General features: G+C 36.2%; 2 protein-coding genes across 3 annotated transcripts; both read left to right on the forward strand.

The window, feature by feature from the left end:
* Positions 1-803: 803 nt before the first annotated feature.
* LOC137742780 (callose synthase 9) lies at positions 804-21,793 on the forward strand. 2 transcript variants are annotated; one of them, XM_068482728.1, is made up of 52 exons: positions 804-934; positions 1,139-1,343; positions 2,141-2,238; positions 2,439-2,602; positions 3,194-3,290; positions 3,745-3,855; positions 3,936-4,061; positions 4,593-4,682; positions 4,918-5,015; positions 5,139-5,256; positions 5,970-6,095; positions 6,227-6,303; positions 6,376-6,454; positions 7,080-7,202; positions 7,560-7,662; positions 7,830-7,953; positions 8,072-8,261; positions 8,379-8,431; positions 8,747-8,807; positions 8,936-9,017; positions 9,457-9,506; positions 10,283-10,369; positions 10,467-10,552; positions 10,681-10,705; positions 10,872-10,966; positions 11,051-11,132; positions 11,263-11,423; positions 11,531-11,651; positions 12,467-12,564; positions 12,651-12,741; positions 12,843-13,003; positions 13,089-13,198; positions 13,714-13,848; positions 14,126-14,194; positions 14,421-14,607; positions 15,273-15,387; positions 15,864-15,983; positions 16,355-16,470; positions 16,557-16,640; positions 16,731-16,843; positions 17,344-17,396; positions 17,473-17,649; positions 17,938-17,985; positions 18,412-18,570; positions 18,966-19,079; positions 19,161-19,249; positions 19,404-19,562; positions 19,643-19,745; positions 20,414-20,533; positions 20,734-20,784; positions 20,888-21,070; positions 21,323-21,793. In XM_068482728.1, exons 2-52 carry the CDS (start codon positions 1,142-1,144, stop codon positions 21,557-21,559), a joined length of 5,721 nt encoding a protein of 1,906 aa, XP_068338829.1. In that variant the 5' UTR covers positions 804-934; positions 1,139-1,141; the 3' UTR covers positions 21,560-21,793. The 2 variants fall into 2 exon arrangements, with proteins under 2 accessions (XP_068338829.1, XP_068338830.1); XM_068482729.1 differs by having other exon boundaries at positions 14,424-14,607.
* A 2,117-nt stretch (positions 21,794-23,910) lies between these two features.
* Positions 23,911-26,155, forward strand: LOC137743451 (uncharacterized). The gene has a single exon (XM_068483342.1). The coding sequence runs from the start codon at positions 24,258-24,260 to the stop codon at positions 25,728-25,730; it is 1,473 nt and encodes a 490-aa protein (XP_068339443.1). The 5' UTR covers positions 23,911-24,257; the 3' UTR covers positions 25,731-26,155.
* The last annotated feature ends 688 nt before the right edge of the window (positions 26,156-26,843 follow it).

Consider the following 26,843-nt stretch of genomic DNA (forward strand, 5'->3'; position numbering starts at 1 on the left):
CAGTTAAATAATAAAAAATTTGTCTTTTTAACTAAAATGGTCTTTGAGATTTACATAACTCATCACTTTGGTTATTGAGATTTGAAATTAATAAAAATGGTTCCTGAGTCTTTCCTTGGAAAATTAAGGACCAAATGACAAAAAAAACCTCTATTTAATAAATAATGGGTCAAAATGATTTGACAAAAATTGAAGGTGTTTTTGTCATTTTATCTTTATTTAATGGAGATTTTTCAAGGAATGACCAAAATAATTGATGGTGGACAACTCAATGACCAGTTCTATTGATTTCAGATCTAAGGGATCAAAATAAGGAGTTATGTAAATCTCCGGGACCATTTTTGCTAAAAAGCCAAAAAATTTCGATGCTAACTCGAGCCAGTGTAATGCGATGATAGCCTCGTTAAATGCATAAGATAATACTTTCCTCAAAAAAACCAACAATAACGATGACTACCGATTGCAAGTGACCTTCTACTAAATAAGTGTTGTCCTTACATCACGACGTGAGTCTTAAACAATGACTACCGATTTTCCTTATCTTAGAAGGTGGTAATTACGTTGTTAATGCAAATTAATCTTTTGGGCCGTTGACAATATGGATACCTGAGTCTCTAGATGAATACATGGATTGGGTCACGCGTCCACGGGAGATTTCTTCTCCGCGTCAATTCGAGAAGCGGCCGCGACCAGTCACCAAACCCAAAACCCATACTCTCTCACCGGATGTACCCGGTCAAACCGGTTACCCATCAGATCCATTTTTCTTCCTCCCTTATTCCTTTTGCCCTTTCCGCTTTCCCTTTTCATTTTTCAAAACCCACATTACCTCCCACCACCTTCAAACAACGTCGTCCGAGCTGGAGACCGATTCAACTCTTCATCGACTCGGCCTTCTAGGGTTTCCTATGAACTGATTGATTTCCCAAATCTGGTACGCCGATTCTCCATGAATTTTGCTTCACTTTAGCTACTACTGTATATCTATCTCTGTGTATATATATATATATATATATATATATATGTATGTATGTATATCTATCTGTCTGTTTGGTTGCCGAGAAAATCAGCGGGGATTTTCTCGCTCTTAGTGCAACGCCATTGGAATTTTCTCGAGATTTTACTCGCTGTTTTGCAGAAAATGTCTCGAGTTGAGCAGCGATGGGAGCATCTAGTCCGTGCCGTATTGAGCAGGGAGAGGATGGGGGCTGATGCGTATGGCCGGCATGCTACTGGAATTGCTGGAAATGTTCCTTCCTCACTTGCAAACAATAGGGATATTGATGAAATTCTGAGAGCTGCTGATGAAATCCAAGCCGAAGATCCCAATATCTCCAGAATCTGTATGTTACCCACTTCTTTTTTGTACTTTTTACTTCGGATTTTGATTTATATTTTGTATCTTGCTTGGGCTGTGGAAATTAAGTTTGTTTTCCTAAATGTGACATAAGAATCAACGAGGATAATTTGGTAGCTGGGGTGGGGGATTGAGTACTTGGTTTCTTTGGGCCAAAAGTATGATCGTCTGAGTTAATGAGAAGCAAAGTAACCCACCTTGTACATTTCCGCGACTGCTGTGGCCTTTCTCATGGTCTTAAAAGTTCCATAATTGTTTTAGTTTTTAGCTTATTCCTACTAGAGTTGTGGCTTTTTGCATGACATGTAGTTATGCAAGATTTTAAGCTACTATGAACCAAGATATATTCAAAATTGCATTACGCATAAAATTGATTGAGCATGCTTACCCATCCACATATGAGCTGAGAAATAAAAAAATCAACTCAATATTTTCCTCAGTTGTCGTGAGTTACACTAGGAGGCCATTCCTGAAGTGCATAACTGCTTTTAGAAAGAAGCTCAAACAGCTCACTTGGAATTTCTTACACAAAAGGAAACAAGATCTACATGAAAAAAAATACCTTTTAAATCTCTAAAATCGTACCCCTCATTTTGTCAGACCAGATTGGCTGATGGCAGTTCTGTTCTGGTTCGTTTAGCTTAAAAAAATATTTGAAAATGGGGAATCATCTAAAACTCAGTTGTTGCTGTAATTTGGTGGTGAAAAACCTGTATATCTTGCAAAATAATTAATTCTATGGTTGCAACTCACAATTTGAATGCGTTGATTGTCCCCCTGCAGTATGTGAGCATGCTTATTCTCTGGCTCAGAATCTGGATCCCAATAGTGAAGGAAGGGGAGTATTACAGTTCAAGACTGGATTGATGTCTGTCATTAAGGTATATTTTCATATGAAGGCAGAATTTTTTTTTTTTTTGGGGGTGGGGGGGGGGGGGGTGAGTTTGGAGCTGTTAAATGTGTATTTACTTTTCATAAGCTTATAAATGTACTTATCATCTCTTTATCAAAAAGAATTTATGTGCTTATGTTTTGTAATCTATTAAATTGAAATTGTTTGTCCCCTTGTGCAAATTTCCAGCAAAAGCTAGCAAAGAAGGAGAGTGGAACCATAGATAGAAGCCAGGACATTGCTCGCTTGCAAGAGTTCTACAAACTGTACAGACAGAAGAATAATGTAGAAAAGCTGCGGGAGGAAGAAATGAAGTTGAGGGAGTCTAGTGCTTTCAGCGGGAACCTGGGCGAGTAAGTTTCTCCGTTCTCAATATGACTCCAAAGATGTGTTCTATTTGTTTGCTTATTTTCTGTTCATTACACTGTGATGTCTTTACTCTGGTATCTAATAAGTTCTGCCGATAATTTTTTCTACTATTAAATGGATTTCCAATGTTGATACATGAGGCTTTAAGTTTAGATGCAGGTATTCGTTCATGATTATCTGGAAGATTATATTAAGAATATTTTCAATAGCCTTCATTTAACAACTGTCACTTATCATGTTTTCCTTGGATGGGTATTGTTATTGTTTGGGTTACATGGTAGAAAGAAATTAACGGATATTTGAAGTTGTTAGTGGGACGGAAGCTGAGGAGGTGTGGGAAGAGGTCAAATATTGGGCAGTGCTTTTTATCTCCTATTTTTAGGAATATATCTCTATTGAGCAATATACTATACTGAAAGGCTGTAGTGTCTTGATTAGTCTTTGCCTTCATATTGATTTAGCTTCCTGTATTAATGTGCTTTTTATTTCTGCTACTGGTGAATTACTTGCCCACCCTACTCTTCAGACTTCTATGAAATAAAACTTGATTTGGTCACCTTTATTTGTTTAAACAGGTTAGAGAAAACAACAGTGAAGCGGAAAAGAGTTTTTGCAACTCTAAGAGTTTTAGGGATAGTTTTGGAGCAGCTGACTGAGGAAATTCCTGAAGAGGTTGGTCTTATAGTGTTACATATGTTTAATGCAAACTTATTCTTTATGGACCATGCTTGCATCATAGATTCATAATCATATTATTTAGTCTCCAACCCACACAATCACTATAGCCCCTGAACGGTTACTTGTCATTCCTAATGAGGTGTTTTGTTGGTTGCTTTAAATTAATGTTTTTTAATGGTTTTTTTTTCTTTTCTCAAGTTGTGTGTGCTCTCTTCAGCCAACTAGTGCTTATCAAAGCCATAATGTTCAGCCCTTGTTGACTAAACAAAGCACAAAGCACAAAACACAAAGTTATTGAAAAAAAAAACTCACTTCAATCTTAACAAGTGTCAAATTTACTATTTCATTTTTTATGTTCCTGTCTGGCGCATGATTGTTATATTTCCACCTGTTGTATCTATCTCCTACGTCTAGTTGCAGAATTGATTATATCTATTTTATATTGCAGTTGAAACGGGTAATGGAATCAGATGCGGCAATGACCGAGGACCTAATTGCCTACAATATTATTCCTCTGGATGCTCCCAACATTACAAATTCTATTGTTTCTTTGCCTGAGGTAATTGGTTTATTACTTACATGATTTAAGTTAACATCTTATGGTTAGTGTTTACTTTAATCAAAGAAAATAATGGCCAGGTACAAGCAGCAGTGTCAGCGTTAAAGTACTTCAGTAACCTACCAAAATTGCCATCAGATTTTCCAATCCCTGCTACAAGAGATCCAGACATGTTTGATTTTCTGCATTATACTTTTGGATTTCAGGTAATTGCATGCCTGATCACACTTTTTCTCTGAATCCAAATGTTGTCTTTGTCTTCCTTAGGTTTCAAGTTTCGACCAAGTTCTTAATTTGAATTTTACATTCTCTATTTCAAGAAATCTTATGGGACATATTGACAATTTGATTAGTGGCCTGAGTTAAGTAAATGCTACCATCTCAACACTCCACTGCCACTTACCCAGGACATCCTTGCTTCCATGAAGGATTTTATTCACAATTATGTTGCACTGTGGAGAAGTGGACATCTGGTCTTCTGTTTTATGTGAACTTTTTGTGTCGGTCTTCTGCATAAAAATTGTTGCTTCTTTGAACAAAAAAGAAAAACATTCAATTTTGTTTCTTCTAGAAAATTATAAGAACTGTGTTAAGCTGTTAACGTTATTATTAGTTACTGTTCCTTTTACTTTGGAACTGAATTTTCGTTCCATATTTAATCTGATAGTCTGATTTGGTTCCAAAGCACTATGATGCCAGTAATTTTCTGAGACTTGATGTTTCTTGTTGTGTGCCAGAAAGATAATGTCTCTAACCAGCGCGAACATATTGTTCACCTTCTCGCAAATGAGCAATCTCGGCTTCGTATTCCTGAAGTAATTGAAGCTGTAAGTTAAATATCTGTATTGTATGTAAGTTAAATATCTGTACTGTATGTAAGTTAAATATCTGTATTGTATGCTAGTCCATTCTGGGCTGACAAGGCATATGTCATTGTCATATGCACTTTCACCATTTTCTGTTGATAAAACTTCATTTCATATGAAAAGATTACTTAAATTTTTTACAATACTTGGGAAGATTTACATTCAGTCCATATGTTGTGCCTTTACATTGCTGCAGAAATTGGACGAGGCTGCAGCACAAAGTGTATTTCTGAAGTCCCTCGAGAACTATATTAAATGGTGTGACTACTTATGCATTCAGCCAGTTTGGAGCAAGTATGGACCCAGACCTGATTTAACACCCTTTCTGATTGTTCCTTGATTTTCTTATTGTTGTAAATTATGTTATAGAAAGGAGTTTGATGATAGAGACTCATTGAATAAGTCATTTTTGTGCAGTTTGGAGGCAGTTACCAAGGAAAAAAAATTGCTATTTGTTTCTCTGTACTTTCTGATCTGGGGTGAATCAGGCAATATTAGATTCCTTCCTGAATGCTTGTGCTACATATTTCATCATGTGAGTTAGTTACTTGATGCTATGAAGTTTGGTGGTGGACTTGGTTGTTGGTCTGCTTGTTCCTGTCTGTAGTTTTTTTCTTCGTCCGCAGTTCCATGCAATTTTATTGTGGTTGGTGGAGCAAATCAATTGCAATATACGATCACTATTTCTGACGTGTCCTTTGTTTTCACGTATAAAAGTGTGTTATGAATTTTGTCTTCTTTTCCTCACTGAATTAAAGTTTGTCCAAACGTGATATGCATGCTAAGAGATGCAATGACTTTTATAATGTGATTGCATATCCCATTTTCATGGGATTGTGCTATTTCTCCTATTGGTTGTGTCATTGTGGAGTTTACTTTTCTCTTCTACTTTCAGAAGTTCTTAGGAATAACCCTAGTTTGAAAAAGCTTGGTGTCAAATTTGAAAAGCTTGTTCGTCCTTTTGACCTTTATAAACTTTCTGAAACTTTCTTTTTTTATTTGTTTCCTGATTTTTTTTGGCATTTGTATTTATAAATTTGATAAGCTTGTTCGTCCTTTTGACCTTTATAAACTTTCTGAAACTTTATTTTTTTAATTGTTTCCTGATTTTTTTTCTGGCATTTGAATTTTAGTTTTTTATCACTGCTTAGCATGCTCTGTTATTGTGTGGGTCTTTCCAACTTTCTAATTGTATTTTGTTTCTGAAAATTATTCTTTCTCTTTTGAACCCTAAATTGTAATGTGCAGATGGTAAGGGAAATGGATGAAATTCTAAGGCAGCAGATTGCACAGCCAGCAAACAGTTGTACTTCTGACAAAGAAGTTTCTTTTCTTGACCAAGTTATCTATCCTCTCTATGAGGTTGTGGCTGCGGTACGTCTCTGGGAGGTCTTATTGGGATGTTCTTCTTTTTCATCCTTACTGTCTTCTCATTGATCTATCAGTTACTAACAAGATTATGGTGATTATTTCAAAATGGTCTCCTAATCTACAACTATGTGCAGGAAGCTGCAAACAATGATAATGGAAAAGCACCACATTCTGCCTGGCGCAATTATGATGATTTCAATGAGTACTTCTGGTAAGATATTTACATGATTGTGCCATGTAACATATGTTCACACCTTGAAGGCTAACCAACTTTTATATGCAGGTCACTTCATTGCTTTGAACTTAGTTGGCCGTGGCGCAGTGTGTCATCTTTTTTTCAAAAGCCAGTACGAAGGTCAAAGGTGGGTTTCTTGCCTGATAATATATAATTTTACTTGTTGGAACATGGTTGGTTATTTTCTCTCATTATATGTATGTACTTAATGCATGCTGAAACAAGTGCATCGATTTAATGAGTTAGTCAAGACCTTGGAATCATATTGTTTTCTTCAGTGGGCAGCATAAGAACTGAATTTTTAGAAAATACTCTGTTAGAAATTTTGACATAGAAAATAATTAAAAATTATTACCTATCTTGACATAAGAAAGTCTTAAGTGTTCTAAATTAAAAAAAAAAAAAAAAATTGAAAATTTAGAATCATAAGAATATGTGGTAATCTTACATTTAGTAATTGAAAGGCATTTGGAGTCCCTAAACCCTATCTTGACATAGAAAGTCTTAAATGTTCTAAATTTTCAAAAAAGAAAAAAAAAGGAAAAAAAAAAGAAAAAAAAGAAAATTTAGAATCATAAGAATTTATAGTAATCTTACATTTAGTAATTGAAAGGCATTTGGAGTCCCTAAAATTTTCAGCTATGCCTGAATATCCCTACCTCTGAATTGGCCAAAATGAAAGCCTCTTTTGTTGTTTTGTATATTACATATTGCTATACATGTGGTTAACATACACACCATATTTGTTACAGAATATACTTAAATCTGGCAGAAGTCAACATCGAGGAAAAACTTCATTTGTTGAGCACAGGACATTTCTCCATCTATACCATAGTTTCCACCGTCTTTGGATATTCCTTGTGATGATGTTTCAGGTTTGCATGCCTTACATGATTTCATTTCTCTTATAAATTATCTTTATGTGGCCTTGTTTTCCTTACCCCATTGGTTATACCCATGCCACTTGCTGGCTACCCAAAAGGAAAAAATGAAAGCAAAGAACAGTGAATAATCCTTCATAATTTCCTCTTGTTCAGAAATTATTTTTGTCTGTCTAGTAAATGTCGTTCTCCAGGGTCTCTGTGGTCTGGGTTTCCCTTCTTTTATAATTGTAACTTTTCTTTAATACCAGTTATGTTTTGTTTTGCAATGTATTTTGTCGCGATTTGTTAAAATTCCTTGTGCTTTATGATTGCTGTTGTAATAAATATGCTTTATCTGTGAACCTTCAGGGATTGACCATAATTGCATTCAATAATGGAAAGCTTGATTCGAAGTGTATTCGGGAAGTTCTCAGCCTTGGTCCAACATTTGTGGCAATGAAATTTCTTGAGAGTAGGGGTTTCTCTTCTTAATGGGCTGATGTTGCTTCTTTACTGTCTCAGTCTCGTAAAAATTTATAATATTGAAGTGTTGTAGCCAAAGATAGTCAGAAAAGGCATTTCATTTTGTTGCACAGTACTAGAGTTCCTTCAGTATCTGAGAAAATACTTCTTGTGTAGGTGTTCTTGACATACGCATGATGTATGGTGCATATTCTACAACAAGGCACCTAGCAGTTTCTCGAATTTTTCTCCGATTTGTTTGGTTTAGCACTGCATCAGTGGTCATAACTTTTCTTTATGTGTAATTTCCTAACGACATCTATTATTTAACATGTTTTACATGCTTTTATTTCTTATCTTTGAAGCTTTGTTTTAATGATTTTTAATCATTGGTAACATTCTATCTCTGTGCCTTTCAGGAAAGCTCTCCAGGAAGAGAGTAAACAAAATGGAAACTCAGTTATTTATAGACTGTATGTGATCGTTATAGGCACATATGCTGGTATCCAGTTCTTCATTAGCTTTTTTATGAGAATACCAGCCTGCCACAGTCTGACTAATCAATGTGATCGCTTTCCTCTGATTCGTTTTTTCAAGTGGATGCGCCAGGTTTTAATCTCACAACTTTCCCTTTTTGTTCTTTATGCCTTGATTTTTGTGTTCCCATCATATGATGATCTGCTTTACTGATCCATTTGTTTATTGTTTCCTATGTTGATTATCAAGGAACGGCATTATGTTGGACGTGGGATGTATGAGAGGACCACTGATTTTATCAAGTACTCCCAAAATCACTATTCTCTCTTAAGTTTAATTTTTTTTGGAAACTTTGTATGAACATTATAACAAGTGTTGTCTCTTATTGAATGCTGTATGCTCACTATGCTTACTTACCAAAAGTATAAAAAAAGAATTATATTAAGTATTTAAACATATAATGGTGTTGATTAAAAAGCTCAAGGGTTTTAAAGTCAGGATCCTTCTGGTGTTCTTTGTTCTCTTTTTACAGGTATTCGAATTCAAATAGCATTGGTAATTTGATGTTTAAACCCACTTGTGTGCTGCTAAGATTTTTTATTCTTGTTTTGTTGCAGGTATATGCTTTTCTGGCTTGTGATTTTGAGTGGAAAATTTTCATTTGCTTATTTTCTTCAGGTTTGTTATGTTGAACATTTTTCCGTGGCAGTGTTGTTCGTGAATCAGTTATTTAAATGATTGTGAATCAACTTCCTTTTCCCTTTTGTGCTAAATATTGCTTTCTAAAAGTTCTCTTTGGTTTACAGATCAAGCCATTAGTGAAACCAACTAAGACAATTGTGACAATGTCTCCTATACGCTATACTTGGCATGACTTAGTTTCTGAAAGTAAGCAACTGGTCTCTCATTCGATGGATATTTTATTTAAAGTTTGATATTTTGAAATATACTTTATTTCTAATTTGTTTTGTAACTGCACTGAATTAATACATTTAAAAACTTCAATAGTTAAGTTTAAAGCAAAATGGAGAATCTTATGGTTTTTTTATTTATATGTAAATGTGTCTTCTGTAAACAGATGCCTTTTAAAGCAGGATTCTGAATGCAAGTGAAATTTGGAACGATGTTATGATTCTTGTTTTCCATTAAGCTGTCTAATGTGTTATTAAAATCTTTAATTTTATAATAGCATATATGCGGAAGATGGATTGTAGTTAGAAAACATTTATTTTGGTAATATAGATCTCTTGGTTATAATCTTAATCTTAGTGAAAACACTAATTTTTCCTGATCATACTTCAAACTGATTAATTTTGTATGCTTGCAGACAATCATAATGCCTTGACAGTTGCTAGTTTATGGGCTCCTGTGATACTTGTAAGTTGGAATTCTATTATCAACATTATTATTTTGATTTTTTATTCACTCAAGTCTGCAGTCCTGCACTTTTGTGCTTACTAAACAATGTTTTAAAAGGCTCGCCTCAGGGTGCGCCTAGGCGTCCTCTGAGGCTGGGCGTGAGGGTTGCCGCCCCTGTTTTGAGGGAGTGGGCAGAAGGCGGCGGAAGGCGCTGCCGGAGCCGCCTAGGCATACCTTAGGGTTTTTTTTTTTGTTTTTTATATAATGGATGTGTGTGCTGTCTGCGTGCATTGTTATATGTGTGCTCATTGTGCTTTTCATCCTCTATTATATATATATATATAATATAATATAATATGTGTATATATATATATGTGTGTGTGCTCAGGGTGATTATTGATTAATAATCTTCCTTTTTTTAATATAATACATGTGTATGCTCAGTGTTTTTATTAAAAAATTTAGGTCCCGTGAGGCTTCACCCCACGCCTCATGCTTAGGCTGGGCTATCCCTCGGACGCCTTGCCCACGCCTCACGCTTTTAATAACTATGGAGTTTATGAGATCAGGGTTGAGTTAACGTGTGATTCATTCCAAATTAAAGCAGCTTTTGAAGTTTCTCAATAGGGGCTTAAAGTAGTTTTAATGGCAGCTACAAAGTTAAAAGTAAACTAGACTTCTGTTCTGAGGCCTTTATATATTCTTTAGATCAGAGGAATAACTCAATTCCGATTTACTAGTGCGTGTTAGTTTTCTTTTCTTTCACCTGACCATGATCCGGTCTATTCGTGCAGATTTATCTTTTAGATATCCATGTATTTTACACCATTATATCTGGTGTGTGGGGATTCTTGCTTGGAGCAAGAGATCGACTTGGAGAGGTCAGATGTTGTTATTTCAGCTGGCACTAGAGCAGTATCCTGGTGAGTTCTTATTAATTCTTGCTGAAATGTTTAATCTCTGTATTATAATCTCCAGATTAGATCACTGGAAGCACTTCATCAACTTTTTGAGCAATTTCCTGGAGCTTTTATGAACAATCTTCATGTGCCTCTTCCTGACAGGTTATATATATGTATTTCATTCAATTGATTGATTTTTTTCATATAATCAGCAATACCACAATTTTTTTATTATCTTATCTCAAGTCTTTAAAACTAAAAGATTTTTTTTTTCTTTTTTTTTCTGGCAGGACTTCGCAACAGTCTTCCAGTGAGGTGAGCCTGTAAAATTGGGGAAAAGAAGTCACCTATTACTAGTTGATAAATTTAACTAATCATTGTTGACTTTTACCTAGCTGAAATATGTTGAATCAATTATGACTTACTTTAATGGTTTATTTAAGTCCATTGCAAAATTTACCTATACGGTGTGTGTTTCAAGGACCTTGAGAAGAACAAGGTTGATGCTGGTAGATTCTCTCCGTTTTGGAATGAGATTATAAGAAATTTGAGGGAAGAAGATTATATCACCAACTTGTGAGTATTGAAATTATTCCTGTGATTTTACTGTACTTTTGCACATTCTTTCGATTACTCGTCAGTTATTTTACTTTCTTCCAGAGAAATGGAGTTGCTTGCCATGCCTAAAAACTCTGGAAATCTTCCCTTGGTTCAGTGGCCCCTTTTTCTTCTCTCTAGCAAGGTCATCAGTTCTTTAATTTTTAACGTGCACTCAGTTTCAAGACATTCTAATTGTACATTCAATTTTTTATTTTTTTTTGGGTAAAATACTACTTCAAAATTTTTATTGTATTTAATATTTGGTTATGTAGATATTTGTGGCCAAGGATATTGCTGTTGAGAGCAGAGATTCACAAGATGAACTTTGGGAGCGAATTTCAAGAGATGACTATATGAAGTATGCTGTCCAGGAGTGCTTCCACATCATTAAGCTAATCTTAGATGAAATATTGGAAGGCGAAGGAAGGATGTGGTAAGTTTATGTTTGAAGATAAGAATGCTTCTAATATGAGCTCCCATTTAATGAGCACATGTTTGAGTGTAGGAAAAAATTTATATAATTCTATCCCATCTTATCAGGGTTGAACAGGTGTACAAGGATATTCATGCAAGCATAGAGAAGAAGACTATTCATGTTGATTATCAACTGAATAAGCTGCCACTTGTGATATCAAGAGTTACTGCATTAATGGGAATTCTGGTTTGTATTTCTTTATTGGTTCCTTGATGTAATTCTGGTTTTTATAAATGGATATGTTGTTTCAATCTCATTACTAATATGGTGAATAGAGTCATGTTGCCTGTCCAAGGAACATCTAGGTTGCTGAGGCGGACTCTTTTTTTCCCATTTCTTTTGTACTGGCTGATGTCTTGGGTAGCTAGATAGGTTCTTTGCTACCTTGTCAGATGATGTCTCCTAATATCCGTAGCCTTATTCTATTGTTCTAGATGTGTTGTTTATAATTATATATGTTTTCAAGCTACATATATGTATCAGGGCACTTCTTTTCTATTTTTGTTAATGTTTCTTATGAGCAACCCCTTCTTGCTTGGATGTGGTATTTGTTTTTATAAAAGTATATATTTGATATTAAGTTTCCAGTTGTTAGGACAATGCTGCCAAGTGGTTTAAGTTATGTCTTTTCGTTGTATGTGTGTACATGTGTGCATATGACAATTCATTTAATTGTTATACCTAACCTTTGCATTTAGGAACATAAAAGGGAAATGGGGTGGACGGTTTTTTTCTTCAAATGGGTTGAGACTTTTGGTCTGAAAGTAAGAAATACCTTCGATGGGAATCTTGAACAGGGTTTTGTCCTCTTTGTTTGGGCGAGTGATAGTTGTGTAACGTTTGGGAAGGCAACTTTCTACAATTTAAATTATCTTTCTGAGTTTTCTTTTCTTCTAATTACATAAAAATTGATATCGTCGTAAAGTTATTTGTTTGTGCTTTATTCTGGTATATCGATTTCTTTTTAGTCAAATATACCACTTCGTTTATATAATGCACAGAAAGAAGGGGGAACACCTGAACTGGAGAAAGGTGCAGTTAAGGCTGTTCAAGATCTTTATGATGTTGTGCACCATGACATCCTTTCTATGGACCTGAGGTCAGTTAAACATGTATGTGTACGGATAGTGTTTCCATTGCTTGATTCTACTCTACTTATATCACTTTATTGGCTGCCAATTTTAGGGGAAACTATGAGACATGGAAATTGTTGTTAAATGCAAGGACAGAAGGTCGTCTGTTTGCAAAGTTGAAGTGGCCTAAGGACCCTGAGTTGGTATGTTTGAGTAGATTACCTGACCTCCTTAGTTGGGTTTACGTTTAATGTTCAGTAGTATGTTGTGCTTCTGCTTCTTTTTAATTATCGAGGATATGCAGAGATCGCAAGTCAAAAGATTGTATTCACTGTTAACCATTAAAGATTCGGCTGTCAATGTACCTAAAAATCTGGAGGCAAGACGCAGGCTCCAGTTCTTCACAAATTCCCTTTTTATGGAGATGCCTGCAGCAAAGCCAGTCCGTGAGATGTTATCGTTCAGGTAATACATTCTTCATCTCCTTTTCTGTAAGATTGGTGTGCTTCATATGCCTGCCTTTCTCATCTTTTTCTTCATGTGCATGCAGTGTGTTTACTCCATACTATGCTGAGATTGTGCTGTATAGTATGGCTGAGCTCCAGAAGAAAAATGAGGATGGAATATCAATATTATTTTACCTTCAAAAAATTTATCCAGGTAGTTTTTTGATTCCTTTAATTAGGATCTTATTCTTGTTTCTTTGTGCTTTATGATGTAGTTGGTGTGCTTATGTGCACAATTAAGTGTCCGAAGTTGGGGTTAATGGTTTCTTCTTCTCACAGTCTGCTCAGGTGATATTTTAGAGTTTATTTGTTAGATTTACAAGAGGTTGAATTACTGAAAGAGTCATCCTGGCCAGCTTTGTCTTAGACTCTTAGGTTATTGTGTTTCTTCCTTTCCCTGTTTCGAACCATATGTGTTTTATGCAGTATTTTATTTTCTAAATTTTTTCATCTACTGAGCCTAGTGCTCCATCTCGGGGGTTGACATCCGCCCCTCCTCACCCCTGTTCTTGTTCTTTTTCTGTTTCCATCTCTTTTATACATCCTTGTTTGTTTCATTTAGATGTGTATTTCATTTGCACAGTTGCACTATGGGTAAAGTTTATGGTTTTGATAGTAGATGTTGTCTTCCGGCCTTGCCTGATATTTTGACATCATTTTTCTTGGCAGATGAGTGGAAGAACTTTCTTGCCCGAATTGGCCGTGACGAAAATGCTCTTGACTCTGAACTCTTTGACAATTCCACTGATATCCTTGAGCTTCGTTTTTGGGCCTCTTACCGAGGTCAAACATTAGCCAGAACAGGTAAATATTTTTCATAATCAATGTCCATGGTTTCTTCTTTCTTTCTCTCTCTCTCTCTCTCTCCCCCCCCCCCTTCTCTCTCCCTCCCTCCCTCCCTCCCTCTCGCTCTCCTTCTTTCCCTCCCTCCCACAGATACATTTTTATTTTGTGAGTTCCATTTAATTCATTTCTTTCTTTCATTGTTTATTTTATATATTTAATACCCCTGAACGCGTGTGTGCTTGTCTTAGTGAATTCATGGGTTTGCCGCTAAATATCTAAGTTCTGTGATCTGCAGTTCGTGGAATGATGTATTATAGGAAAGCTCTTATGCTTCAGACCTATTTGGAGAGAATAAATTCTGGAGGTTGGCAGCATATTTGTTATTATTATTTGTTCTCATTCAGTTATTATTACTAGTACTACTACTTAGCTGCTACTTATACTGTTTCATTTTATCGTATTTTGTATATTTGTTATTATTATTTGTTCTCATTCAGTTATTATTACTACTACTACTACTTAGCTGCTACTTCTACTGTTTCATTTTTCATATTTTGTCCTGCTGTTTGATCCATTTCTTTATCTGTTAGAAGGAGCAGATGTGGAGGGTGCAATTTCCAGTAATGACGCAACTGATACTCGAGCGTTTGAGTTATCTCCTGAAGCACGTGCTCATGCTGACTTAAAGTTTACATATGTTGTAACATGTCAAATATATGGAAAACAGAAAGAAGGCCAAAAACCTGAGGCTGCAGATATAGCAATGCTTATGCAAAGGTGAATTGTTATATGAACTAATTATCAATGGAACAGTCACCTTTCATTCTTTTTCACATTGCCCAATTCCATGTGTATGGCTTCTGCATTCCTATGGGGTGTATTTTGTGCGTTTTTTGTGGGATGGGGATGGTAATGGTATTATGGTTTGTTTATGCTAGTTTGCACAGTGCTCAATTAACTTGGGTCTAACATCAGGGGATAGGTTGGTCAGTGTTAGATTGGATTAGTTTGTTTTCTTCTCCTCTTCTTTGAAGAGTCTCTTATGGTTTGACAGGAGTGTTAGGATACAGTTAGCCCATCCTCCATTTCCTTCGCATAAGAAACCCATTTTATGATTAATAAACATTTGTTTTTGAACAATTTTTTTTTTGTCATTAATAATAAACATTAAACAGTAAGGATGGTTGAGAATTAGATTCCTTCATTCTCATTGGTCATTACTGTATAACCATTTTCGGGTATCCCTTTTTTGTTGATTGTTTTTGGAGTTTTGCATCTATTGTTCTTGTACATATTATGCATCTGTAATTTGCTTGTCCTTATCCTAACATTTTGGTTATTCTTTCCAATGAAGTTGTTTGTATTTTTGTTGGGTGTATGCTTAAAAAATTCTACCTGACATAATCTTCTTTACATAATTTTTCTATTTAATTTGTTGTTAGATATGAGGCTCTTCGGGTTGCTTTTATTGATGAAGTTGAGACTTCGAAGGATGGTAAAGTGCACAGAGAGTTCTATTCAAAACTCGTAAAGGCTGATATCAATGGGAAGGACAAGGTTCAATATTTTTTATTTTGCCTTATAATTTATGTAGCACAGACCCTCTTTTAGGATTTGAAGGGTTCAGTTATTTTTTGCCTCTCTTTCTTTGGTTTTATTATTATTATCATTTTTTTTTCTCTTTTGGATTTATTGACTAGTTTTACCGTATGCATACATAAAAGCTTAATCCCATATCTTCTAACTCTGGCACCTTGAAAGAAGAAATCTAGAATTAGAGATCGAAGTGTCATTGTCTTCCAAGATCTATCTGTTTAGTTTGACTTTTAATGGATAAACTACTAATACTACATAGTTTTATGTCTTACATGTATGGAGTAAAAGCTCGTTTAATTATCCCTACTAATTTTTCTATATTTAGTAGTTCTAGGTTCGAGGGATGCTAGAATAGATATGCTTTAGAAAACATGTTACCTTTTCACTCTTGTTGACATTATGTTTCTTTTATGTTAACAATTGCTTGGATTTCACAGGAAATCTACTCCATAAAACTGCCTGGAAATCCGAAACTTGGTGAAGGAAAACCGGAGAATCAAAACCATGCAATTGTATTTACTCGTGGAAATGCAATTCAGACAATCGACATGAATCAGGTAACCAATTGTTTTTTTTCTTTTCCCGCTATTTCATGTCTGATATTTTGTGTTGTGTTGCTCTGCTAGAGATTTTTGGGTTAATGCTAAGAAACTCATACCATGCTTGTGTTGACTACTGGTTTACGTGATATATTATGTGCCTTCCATCTTGGTTGGTAAAAGTTAGAATTCATAACAGAAGTGTCGTTAACTCTGATTGTGGAAATGTATTGTCGATTGTAATTGCTTATTTGGAAAACAGAAGTGTTTTGAACTCTGGTTGTGGATTAGTATTGTCAGGATCTTTAAGTAGTTTGTAGTCCAGGTTGTTCATTATGTTCTATTGTTTTTCTAATTAACTACAGTGTATAATCTTTGTCCTCTTGTAGGATAACTATTTTGAGGAAGCTTTGAAGATGAGAAACCTACTTGAAGAATTCCATACTGATCATGGTATCCGACGCCCTACAATTCTTGGCGTTAGAGAGCATGTCTTTACAGGAAGGTGAATTTAAATTGTATCCTCTGGGTTTTATCTTAATAGAGCAAAATTTGTTATTTGTTTTAAATAGTAGTGTATATTTTGTGCAGTGTTTCTTCTTTAGCATCATTCATGTCCAATCAGGAAGCAAGCTTTGTAACTCTAGCTCAGCGTGTTCTTGCAAATCCTCTGAAGTAAGTCCATTGTGTGATGCCAATGCATTTATCAGCGTCCCTGGGTCTATAAAATCTAGACTTGAAACTGACATAATAGGCCATGTACAGGGTCCGTATGCATTATGGTCACCCTGATGTGTTTGATAGAGTGTTCCACCTAACTCGAGGTGGTATTAGCAAGGCTTCTCGTGTAATTAACATTAGTGAAGATATCTTTGCAGGTATGACTCTTGGTTGATAAATTGCTGTTGTACTTTTTTCCCCCATGTACTGTCTTCCTGCACTCTGTATACCTTAGTGAAACACCCCCTGAAAACTTAATATTGTTTGTTAAAAAACCCAGAAAACTGAGTTTTTTTCTTAGGCCCTAAATGGGGATTATTGATAAAGTTTGGGGCTTGAATTAAGGATTAATAAACAATAAATTAAGGGCTTCAATAATTAGAACAAAATAGGCAATTTATTGCCGGCAAGTGTTTGATGTTATGCTTACTGCTAAATCCCCTAAATTTTTTAATTTGAATGACAAAAACCATCTTTTCATTTTCTCATTTTTGTTTCTAAAGTTTTAGACTAACCCCAGGGCATTGTTTGATCTCTTGGATTGCTTCTAGAGTGCTAATTGAGATGCTAGGTGGTTGACGGCGTATGTGTCAATATAGGCATTCAAATTGTTTTTAAAAAGGATTTAATTCAAACTTCATTTGGTTTTGTTGTGCAGGATTCAACTCAACTTTACGCCAAGGAAATGTGACTCACCACGAGTATATTCAGGTAGGTTTCTTTTGTTTTTCTTTTTCTCATTTGAGAGTTGAGACCAAGGATGTGAGATTCTAATAACAATTTTCAGGTTGGCAAGGGACGAGATGTTGGGCTCAATCAAATTGCTGTATTTGAGGGGAAGGTTTCTGGTGGTAACGGTGAACAAGTTCTAAGTCGAGACGTATACAGGCTTGGGCAGCAATTTGATTTTTTCCGGATGCTGTCATTTTATTATACCACCGTTGGCTACTATTTTTGTACAATGGTATGTACTTATATAATCTCATTATCAAACAAGTTCTTCCTAACAGTTATCTTAGTTATTCCAAATGGAGCTTTCTTTAAATATTGTTGTCTCTAGTTTGGCTTCAATAATCAATCATAATGCTTTTTCCATGTATTAAGATCCCAAGTTGTTTTTATTTTTACTGCTTCATACTCACATGTTTACTGCCTTTTAAGCAATAGAATTGTTTTCCATTGATATATATAAATTGGTCATTAAGCTACTTGATTTTATATCTAACTAGTCTTGTTTTCTTTGCTTGTGCAGTTAACAGTGCTGATGGTATATGTTTTTCTCTATGGAAAAATATATTTGGTAGGTTTTGTTTTTGCTGACCTCATGCTACATTTTCTATGCATATGTGGTTGATAGTAGTAATCATCAGTCTGTGCTGATATATGCATGCATGTTTACTTCTACCCATGCATGTCTGTTTAAGCAAATTTTTTAAGCTTATATGCCATTGATGGTGGAGATTTGGTACTGTAGGAATCATTTTTAGGTTTAAATCTGCTTAATCTTCAATTGTGATGTATTTGGTTTTGGTTATATTATATATGTAAAAGAATGACACAGGTTTCATGAAAAATAAAAAATAAAAAATAAAAGCATGGCATAGTTAAGTTTCCTTTTTCTTTTCTCCTCTTGTTTTATGCTTACCTTTGAGTGTGTGCGTGCTTGTGGGTCACGTGAACAATGTACATTCTAAATTATTCTCATGGCAACGTGTTCTTGTTTTAGGCATTATCTGGTGTTGAGTCAAGGTTGACGGACATAGCTTTGGTGACAAAGAATACAGCGCTGACTGCTGCTCTTAATACCCAATTTCTCATCCAAATTGGTATCTTCACTGCAGTCCCAATGATTCTAGGCTTCATCTTGGAACAAGGTTTCCTGAGGGTAATCACACTATTCTAATTGGTCTAAGTGATCTAGCTTGCTTATTCACATTAATCTGTTGACTTTAGGCATGCAGTTTAATCTGTTTTCTTAAAACCATAACTGTGATACTAATTTTAATGGTATGAGCAACGATGTTGTCACTACTGTTGTGATCCACTACTCTTAAATGAAAGTCATTATTAGCAGTACACATTTACTTAAAACCCATTACATTTGGGAACTTGGTGGAGGTCCTATCTTTCAAGAGGTGCTTGAAAGTAGTTCACCCTCTTGGTGGAGGTCCTATTTTTCTATTTTCAGTATATTCTGGTATGGTAATAATATGTTTCGAAGAAAGTTTAGTTTCCCCCTTCTTGACTATTTTCCAATTTTTCCATTGACTCCTGCTGCAGGCCATAGTCAGTTTTCTCACAATGCAGCTGCAGCTTTGTTCTGTCTACTTCACATTCTCTTTGGGTACAAAAACTCATTATTTTGGCCGGACTATTCTTCATGGTGGTGCAAAGGTTTGATTTCCTGCTTTCCTTTTCATGATTCATTAATTTCTTTGGTAGATGACATATCAATTTATGCTTATTTCTTTACAGTATCAAGCAACAGGCAGGGGATTTGTAGTTCGTCACATTAAATTTTCAGAGAACTACAGGCTCTACTCTCGCAGTCATTTTGTTAAAGGGTATGGTTCCTTGTCACTTTCTTTGTTTTATCTCTCCTCTGTTTTAATAATATTTTGATTCCATGTTTATAAGGCAAACGCTACCAATCTCAAAAATAACGCAGTTTTCAGATTTTTTGTGTTCTATTTAACTTGTTTACTTTGTTCTTCTCAGATTGGAAGTAGTGCTTTTGTTGGTCGTGTACCTTGCCTATGGCGATAATGATGGGAGTGCTCTAACATATATTCTTCTCACAGTGACCAGTTGGTTTATGGCACTTTCTTGGCTCTTTGCTCCATATTTGTTCAATCCGTCTGGTTTTGAGTGGCAGAAGTAAGTTCTGTTTCATTTACATTCTTTAAATTTGTTATTCTATTGTACTTCATTGGTTAACCCATTATATGTCCTTATAGGATTGTGGAGGATTTTCGAGATTGGACAAATTGGCTTCTTTACAGAGGTGGAATTGGAGTTAAGGGTGAAGAAAGCTGGGAAGCTTGGTGGGAGGAAGAACTGGTAATACCCATGATGCAAGATTCCTCCTAGTTATCTTCAGTCTTTTACCCCTTCAATTGCTTTACTTGTTAAAGTTAATTTCTAGTGACAACTTCTGTTTAAGCACTGTCTAGACAATAATTAATTTTTCAGTCTAATGGTGACCCTATAAAATAAGAATGCTTGTGATGGGGAGTTCTTGAAAGAATCTGGTGTATGCCTGCCCCACCCCAGGAGCATAAGCTTCAAAAAATTACCATAGGGTAGATTGATAACAATTGGTAACTCTGGAAAAATGCCCACTCGTATAACCCAGGAGATAAAATACATTACAAAAGAGGATTGGTAAGTTACCAGTTCAGTAAGTCTGGTACCAGATACTTTTGAAATAGGAACTGTACTAATGAAAGTACCAGGTTGTTAGGGGTTGGGGTTCCCCAAAACGCGCGAGTTGCGTAAGCAGCCCCTCTTAAACAAGGGTGTGATATGTCTTCCTTATCTAGACCCTTCTTATACTGGGTCATCATCTTGTGGAACCGTTATGTTACAATGTTGTAGCCTTTTGTCCTTGTTTAACTCCTCAATCACTGTCTCAGTGAAATTGTGTGCTTTCATTGTTTGTTTTTTGGTTGCTCTATTGTGTTGTTTTTTATATTCCCTTGTTTATGTTCCTGAGATTTCATCTGCAGGCACATATTCGGACTTTTGGTGGTAGGATTGCGGAGACAATTTTGAGTCTGAGATTCTTTATCTTTCAGTATGGCATTGTCTACAAGCTAAATGTGAAAGGAGACAGTACGTCATTGACGGTAATAGTTTATTTTATATTAATATGGGCTTTCCTTCCCATTCCTTCAAAATGCATCCTATTTTCCTATGCTTGTAACTGTTGCACTTTGTTGTCTATCCCGGGTTCAGCAATTTCTGGGTCTGTATATGAGCTGATGCGTTTAATATTTTCTGATCCTTCATGCATTTTCTTGCCCTAATATTTCATGTTTTACTGTAGGTGTATGCCATCTCATGGGTGGTTCTGGCAGTGCTTATACTCCTTTTCAAGGTGAAATTGAAACTACTGAGCGATAGCATCTATTTCGGCCTAAATTATGTGATGCAAGTCCTGTTTCTATGTGATTAATAATTTTTTTGCTTTGGTTTCACAGGTGTTTACCTTCAGCCAGAAGATATCTGTTAACTTCCAGCTTGTGCTGCGTTTCATTCAAGGTGTATCCTTCTTGTTGGCGCTTGCCGGTTTAGCAGTTGCAGTTAAATTTACAGATTTGACAATTGCAGACGTTTTTGCTTCGATTTTAGCCTTTATACCCACTGGGTGGGGAATCCTTTCTGTAAGTCTTTTCATTTCCTATTCTTTTATTTCTTTTCTTACTACTCCACACTCGTTTATGTTAAGTTGTAGGAAAATTAAATTGGAACAATTTGTGTTTTGTGTTACGCATATACAATTTCCGTTCGTTATATTTTAGCCTGACCAAATTACTTTGGGAACCGATTGTGTAATTGAAAATTAGTTGAGTATGTATCAGTAATGCCCTCTTCCTCCCGTTTATATTGACGTTAATCTGTGTGATGTTTTCCAGATTGCTATAGCTTGGAAACCGTTGATGAAAAAGCTTCGCCTGTGGAAGTCCATTCGTTCCATTGCCCTTCTATATGACGCCGGGATGGGGATGATCATATTCATACCCATTGCATTATTCTCATGGTTCCCATTTGTATCGACATTCCAAACGCGGCTCATGTTCAACCAGGCTTTCAGCCGAGGGTTGGAGATCTCTCTCGTCCTTGCCGGAAACAACCCCAACACTGGAATATAGTCACCGAGTTTTTGTTCCCTTTGTGTATCGTTTTAAGTAGCTTATGTTCCCCGGTAAACGTATGGGTAGCGTGTAATCTTTTTGGTTCTTTGATCTAGCTTGTCCACTAATCGTTGTAAATACTAGTGTATATCATTGATCGTGTCGCATTTCGCCATTCGGTTTAGTCGCTTGTGTGCCGCTTTGTGTACGAGGAATGTATACTGATAATATATAGAGTTTTTAGCGACCAAACTATCAATGATTTTCGAGATTTTGTGGCTTGAAGCACTTCGTGAACACTTTCTTTTCTGAATCTTTACTGGTTCGTTTCTTTTGATACTCGGGTATGCATGAATGAACTCGAAATTGCGTCTACGGAGCTAATAATTTAGACCAATTGTTCTTGCTATATTAAGTTCGAATCTCATAATTCTATCAATCAAAATTGAAGGCTAGAAAAGTCCCAATTGAAATTTCATCCTAATTGGACCCAAAGTTGCCCGTGTGGTTGCCAAACGCTCAAGGCAGTCAAATTTTAATGTCAAGTTAACCATGCATGTAAATGACATTTGCAAGACGCGTGATCGCGCAGAGATCAACAAGATTTAGATTGAAACTTTGATCTGGATTAAAATTGATAACGAGTTTAATTGCAAAGGTATTATTGAAAGTTTTTTTTTAATAACGGTATCAGAAAGTTAGGATTAAATAAGGTTGTGTGGAAAGCTAGAAAATGACGCAAAAGTTGAATTTCTTAACCGTTTTCCTTCCTTGACAAAGAAGTTGATGGTGTTTTCCTTCCTCGGGGGGCTTTTGTGAATTGTGACAGATGGAGAGAGATGAGTGCTTGCCAAAGCTTTTGTGATAAAAAGAAGGTAAACATCACGGAATTGGATCCCATCGGATCCACTTTGTGGGATCTCCACATTTTAACCATTCATTGTGTATCGTGCGGTTAGAAATTATTTGACTTTTTATTTAAAATTAAACACAAATAATATTTGACGAAAATTGATTACACGATATAAAATAAATGGTTAGAATGTAGAAATCTTGAGAATTCCTACAAAGTGAATCCGAAAGGAATCCTCTTCCAAACATCACAAGGACTTGGAGTAGGATTCTCTCCCCTATTTTTTTTTCCTCCTCTTCCATCCTCTCCTATTTGAACGGTCACAGTTAAGTCATGTCAACATCTTATATTAATTTTTTTATAACAAGAGAGAGATAAAATAAGAGAATATGAGAGTAATGAATGAAAGAGGAGGGGAGAGAACCCTACTCCAAGGACTCAACCGGAGCCACAAATGTAAAATAAATATTCGTCCCAAAAAAGATGCACTAAAAGTTGGGGCGTGATGTGATGCGAGCAAGCCCTTTGTAATTCCAAGTTTACACACGAGATTAGTTTAGAAGTTTTTATTTTATTTTATTATTATTATTATTTTAAATGACTGAAATCATTTTTAGAAAAAATGTTTTTATGTTTCGGAAAGTACTTAAAGTTATTCATGGTAGAAGTTACATAAATAGTGCTTCTTACATAAAGAATTTAAGTATTTTTTTTTTAGTATTTACTTACATTTTATTAAGAATTGATTTAAAAAATATTTTCACAAAAACCGTATCAATCGTTTTAAAATGACTTCTAAACAAGCTTACAATCTCATTATTCATCACCAAGAAAATGTTATATTGCACTTATTTCTTACGTAAAATCATTGAAAAAGACATGAGTACCGAATGAATATTTCCGAGTGACAACGTTCAATAATATTTTATATTTAGACAATTATACTATATAAAGAAGTCACAAGGTCGACAATCACGTCCCGGGATTTTCAAAATTAAAATATTTATACAACCTGTTTTTGAAAAATTGAATAAGCAAAACGCTAACGAAAATAAGTAAAAAAATATAAATATACAGAATGAGAATGCTTGAAATTAAAAGATTTTAGGACAATCTATCTAAATCAATCTTAGATAAGTAATAATAATTCATATGCAATTGTATATGGTCCAATATCGTAATGCATAAACTGTTGAGTTTATATTTATGCATCTAAAGTTCTAAATTCTTTTGAATTTCTACCTTACATTCTAGTTCGAAGCTCACCCCTCCGTTGTAGTAAATTTTATAAATAAAAAAAATCCTATATTTGGTCTTTCATTGTGTACCAAATTATACTATTTGTTGTAAAAGAAAAATGCCGCCCGCCAGATCTCAGAATAATGTCCAACTGACACGTACCAGTCCATCTGGGCCCTCCATATCTAAAATTCGGATCCAACGATCCACAGGCCGCAATCACCCCCTACATATACATCCCCACGGTCACAGTTCGGCCTCCTGACAACGGCTTCGATTCGATCGAGAGCTCTCGAAATTGCTAGAGAGAGAAACAGAAATCAAATCGTAATCAAGAAAAATTAGAAAATCAAATTCTTCGAATTTTCCTCCTGATTTTTTTTAATTTAATTTTTTTAAAAGGAAAAATTTCAATCATTTCTGTGTGGGAGGTTTAAGATCGAGACATTGGATTGGAATTAATCGGATTTTGAGGGTTTCGATCTTGAAATTTGGGGGTTTTTGTGCGATCTGATTGGCGGTTTTGATTGATCGGAATTGGATTGGAAACGGACGAGTTTGTTTGAATTTGTGAGATTTGGGAATTTAGGGTTTGTGGAGTTTCCTTCGAAATTGGGGGAAACGATGAACGATCAGTCACAGCTGATGAATCAAGCGCCACCGATGATGAGTTTGAGCCAAGCTCAAGTGATGAGCCAGCCGCCCCCGCAGATGATGAGTCAGACGCTGCAGCAGATGATGGCGCCGTCTTCTCAATCCCTGGCGGTTCAGCAGCAACAGCAGCAGCAGCAATCTCAGTTGATGATGATGAAGAGTCAGTCTCAGCCTATGATGATGAATCGGAACTACAAGGCTTGGCCTCAGCCGCAGCCTCAGTTCGCCGCCCAAAAGCCGCCGCCGTCGAATGTTGGACGCAACAATTGGAAGGGAAAGAAAGGCGGAGATAAGAGGAGAATGGACAAGAATGTCCCCAATTTGCCATTGAGTGGTCAGACAAGCGGAGGAGGAGGAGGAGGTGGAGGAGGAGGATACATACCCCCGACGCTTCATGAGTTACAGTCTCAGAATCGAATGAAAGCCCGGAAATTTTATCCGAAAAAGAAGTTTAACAATAGGTTTGCGCCTTACGCCCCAAGGAACACGACATCGTATATTATTCGTGCGAAGAAGGCCGGCGGTATAGCCTCACTAGTTTCGCCTTATCCGGTGACTCCGGCTGTTCTGCCCACACCCATGTTCTCGCCTTCACGGGAAGTCTTGGGGGATATGGCGAAAGAGGAGTGGGGTGTTGATGGGTATGGGTCGATGAAAGGGTTGATTCGGCTTCGGTCGCCTGGAAATGATGATGATGAGGGTGGTGGTGGATCGAGCGAGAGTGATGTGGAGGAGCATGTGGAGGTGGAGAGGAGGTTGGACCATGATTTGAGTAGGTTTGAGATGGTGTACCCGAATTACAGTGGGGTTGAGTATAACAATGCTTTGGAGAATAGAGTGGATGATCAGGATACGCATATAGCTCAATTGGAGGAGGAGAATCTGACATTGAAGGAGAGGCTTTTCTTGATGGAGAGGGAGTTGGCGGATTTGAGGAGGCGGATGCAGTTCATTGAGAGGAGGTGCCATGTGATGGGGGATGTCAATGAAGAGGTGGTGGAAAATGCATTTGAAAATGATAGTGATGGAGGGTCGGACGCGCCCCATATGGGTATGGAGGGTGAGAACAATCCTGAGATGGTAGATTATGTGTTGAGAGATGGAGGAAGTAGAAGTGTTGGCGCATTGGCCGAGAATGAAAGTGCTAGGGATGTAGATGTAGGTATGGAAGAATATGTACCCAATGAAATGATTCTAAAGGAAAATGAGGTGAAAGATGAAACAAGAAATGAGTTTGTAGGTAACGAAGAGATTGAGGAATTTAAGAGCGAGCTTACTCCAGAAAAAGTAATTGGAAATAAAAATGAGGTTGAAGATAAGATGGTGAAAGATGAAGTTGAGATCAAGAATGAGACTGAGATAATGCAGGGTGAGATGAATGCAAAGAAGGATGAGGAAATGGGAATTGCGTGCCTGGAGAAGAGCATTGGCGACGGTGACTGATCTGTCCCGCGTTAATGTAAGTTGTTACTGAACAGATAAACAGTACCCTTTCAGTCATCGGTTGTGAAACATCTGGATATATGCACTCTATGTAGATTCGCATTATATTTCATTTCTTTCTTTGTATTTTCATTTTCAGTGTGTTGGTGGGAAAGAGAGGATGAACTGTTGGTGTTCTCAATTTTCTGCCCCATTCCGACCTAATAATATCTGTAGGGATTAGGGTGTAGGTTTTATGTCTCCTTGGGTTGGGGTGTTAGAGTTAGTTGTAAGGTTCATTCTGTTAAAAGGATATGTCTCTGTATCGCTGCATGTACTCGCTATAAAGTTTGAAATGAACCTATGCATTTGTTAGGGTTGATCTAAATCCTATTATGTATCCAATGTTCAATTTCCTAATGTCTTGCAAACCTTTTTTTGTTAGATGATTTTGCTTATTGTTTCATAAAATATCTGTTATTTTAAGTGTTAATATGAGTACTTAAAGCTTACTGAAATATTTGCACTTCTGTTTAATCAGCTGCATTCTCGGTTATGTGATAAGTAGTCTTCTTCTACTAGATTACACTGACGTAGTCGAATGTGTCAACTGACGTGTAGCAACTATGACTTGGTAAATTTTAATTCTGTATTTGCAATTCTTGACAGTGATCCAAAGAGAATTTTTTTATATTCATCCTATACAGGCAAGACTGCTGATTATGTAATTGTAAATGTTCACCTACACTTGAAATTTTATGATTTAAGACAGGGTTGTCTCAAAATTGATTTTAGATTGTGTGCTTGCGCGCGTGCGAGTGTGTGTACATGGAACAATTTTTCGTTGTCAAAACTTAGCATCTGTGGGCTGCTGGTTAGAAGCTTTCCTTGTGGTTCACTATTATGTTCATTTGAAGTGACTTACACTCCTTGCTTCAATCTTCTGTATCGCCTGTGAGGGTGGTTCCAAATGCGCAGTTTGAAATCTCTAGCATCTTCGAAGAAGGCATATGTGCACTTTTGCCGATTTTGGGAAGCATTGATGCTGAAAACCAATACAAGTGGACGTCTGCTAGAGAAAAGGCTTGATTGTTAGTTTTGATAAAGCTGCTTCATTGCTGTTCTTTTCAGTGC

Source organism: Pyrus communis, chromosome 8, assembly GCF_963583255.1.
Source record: "Pyrus communis chromosome 8, drPyrComm1.1, whole genome shotgun sequence".
Taxonomy (NCBI): domain Eukaryota; kingdom Viridiplantae; phylum Streptophyta; class Magnoliopsida; order Rosales; family Rosaceae; genus Pyrus; species Pyrus communis.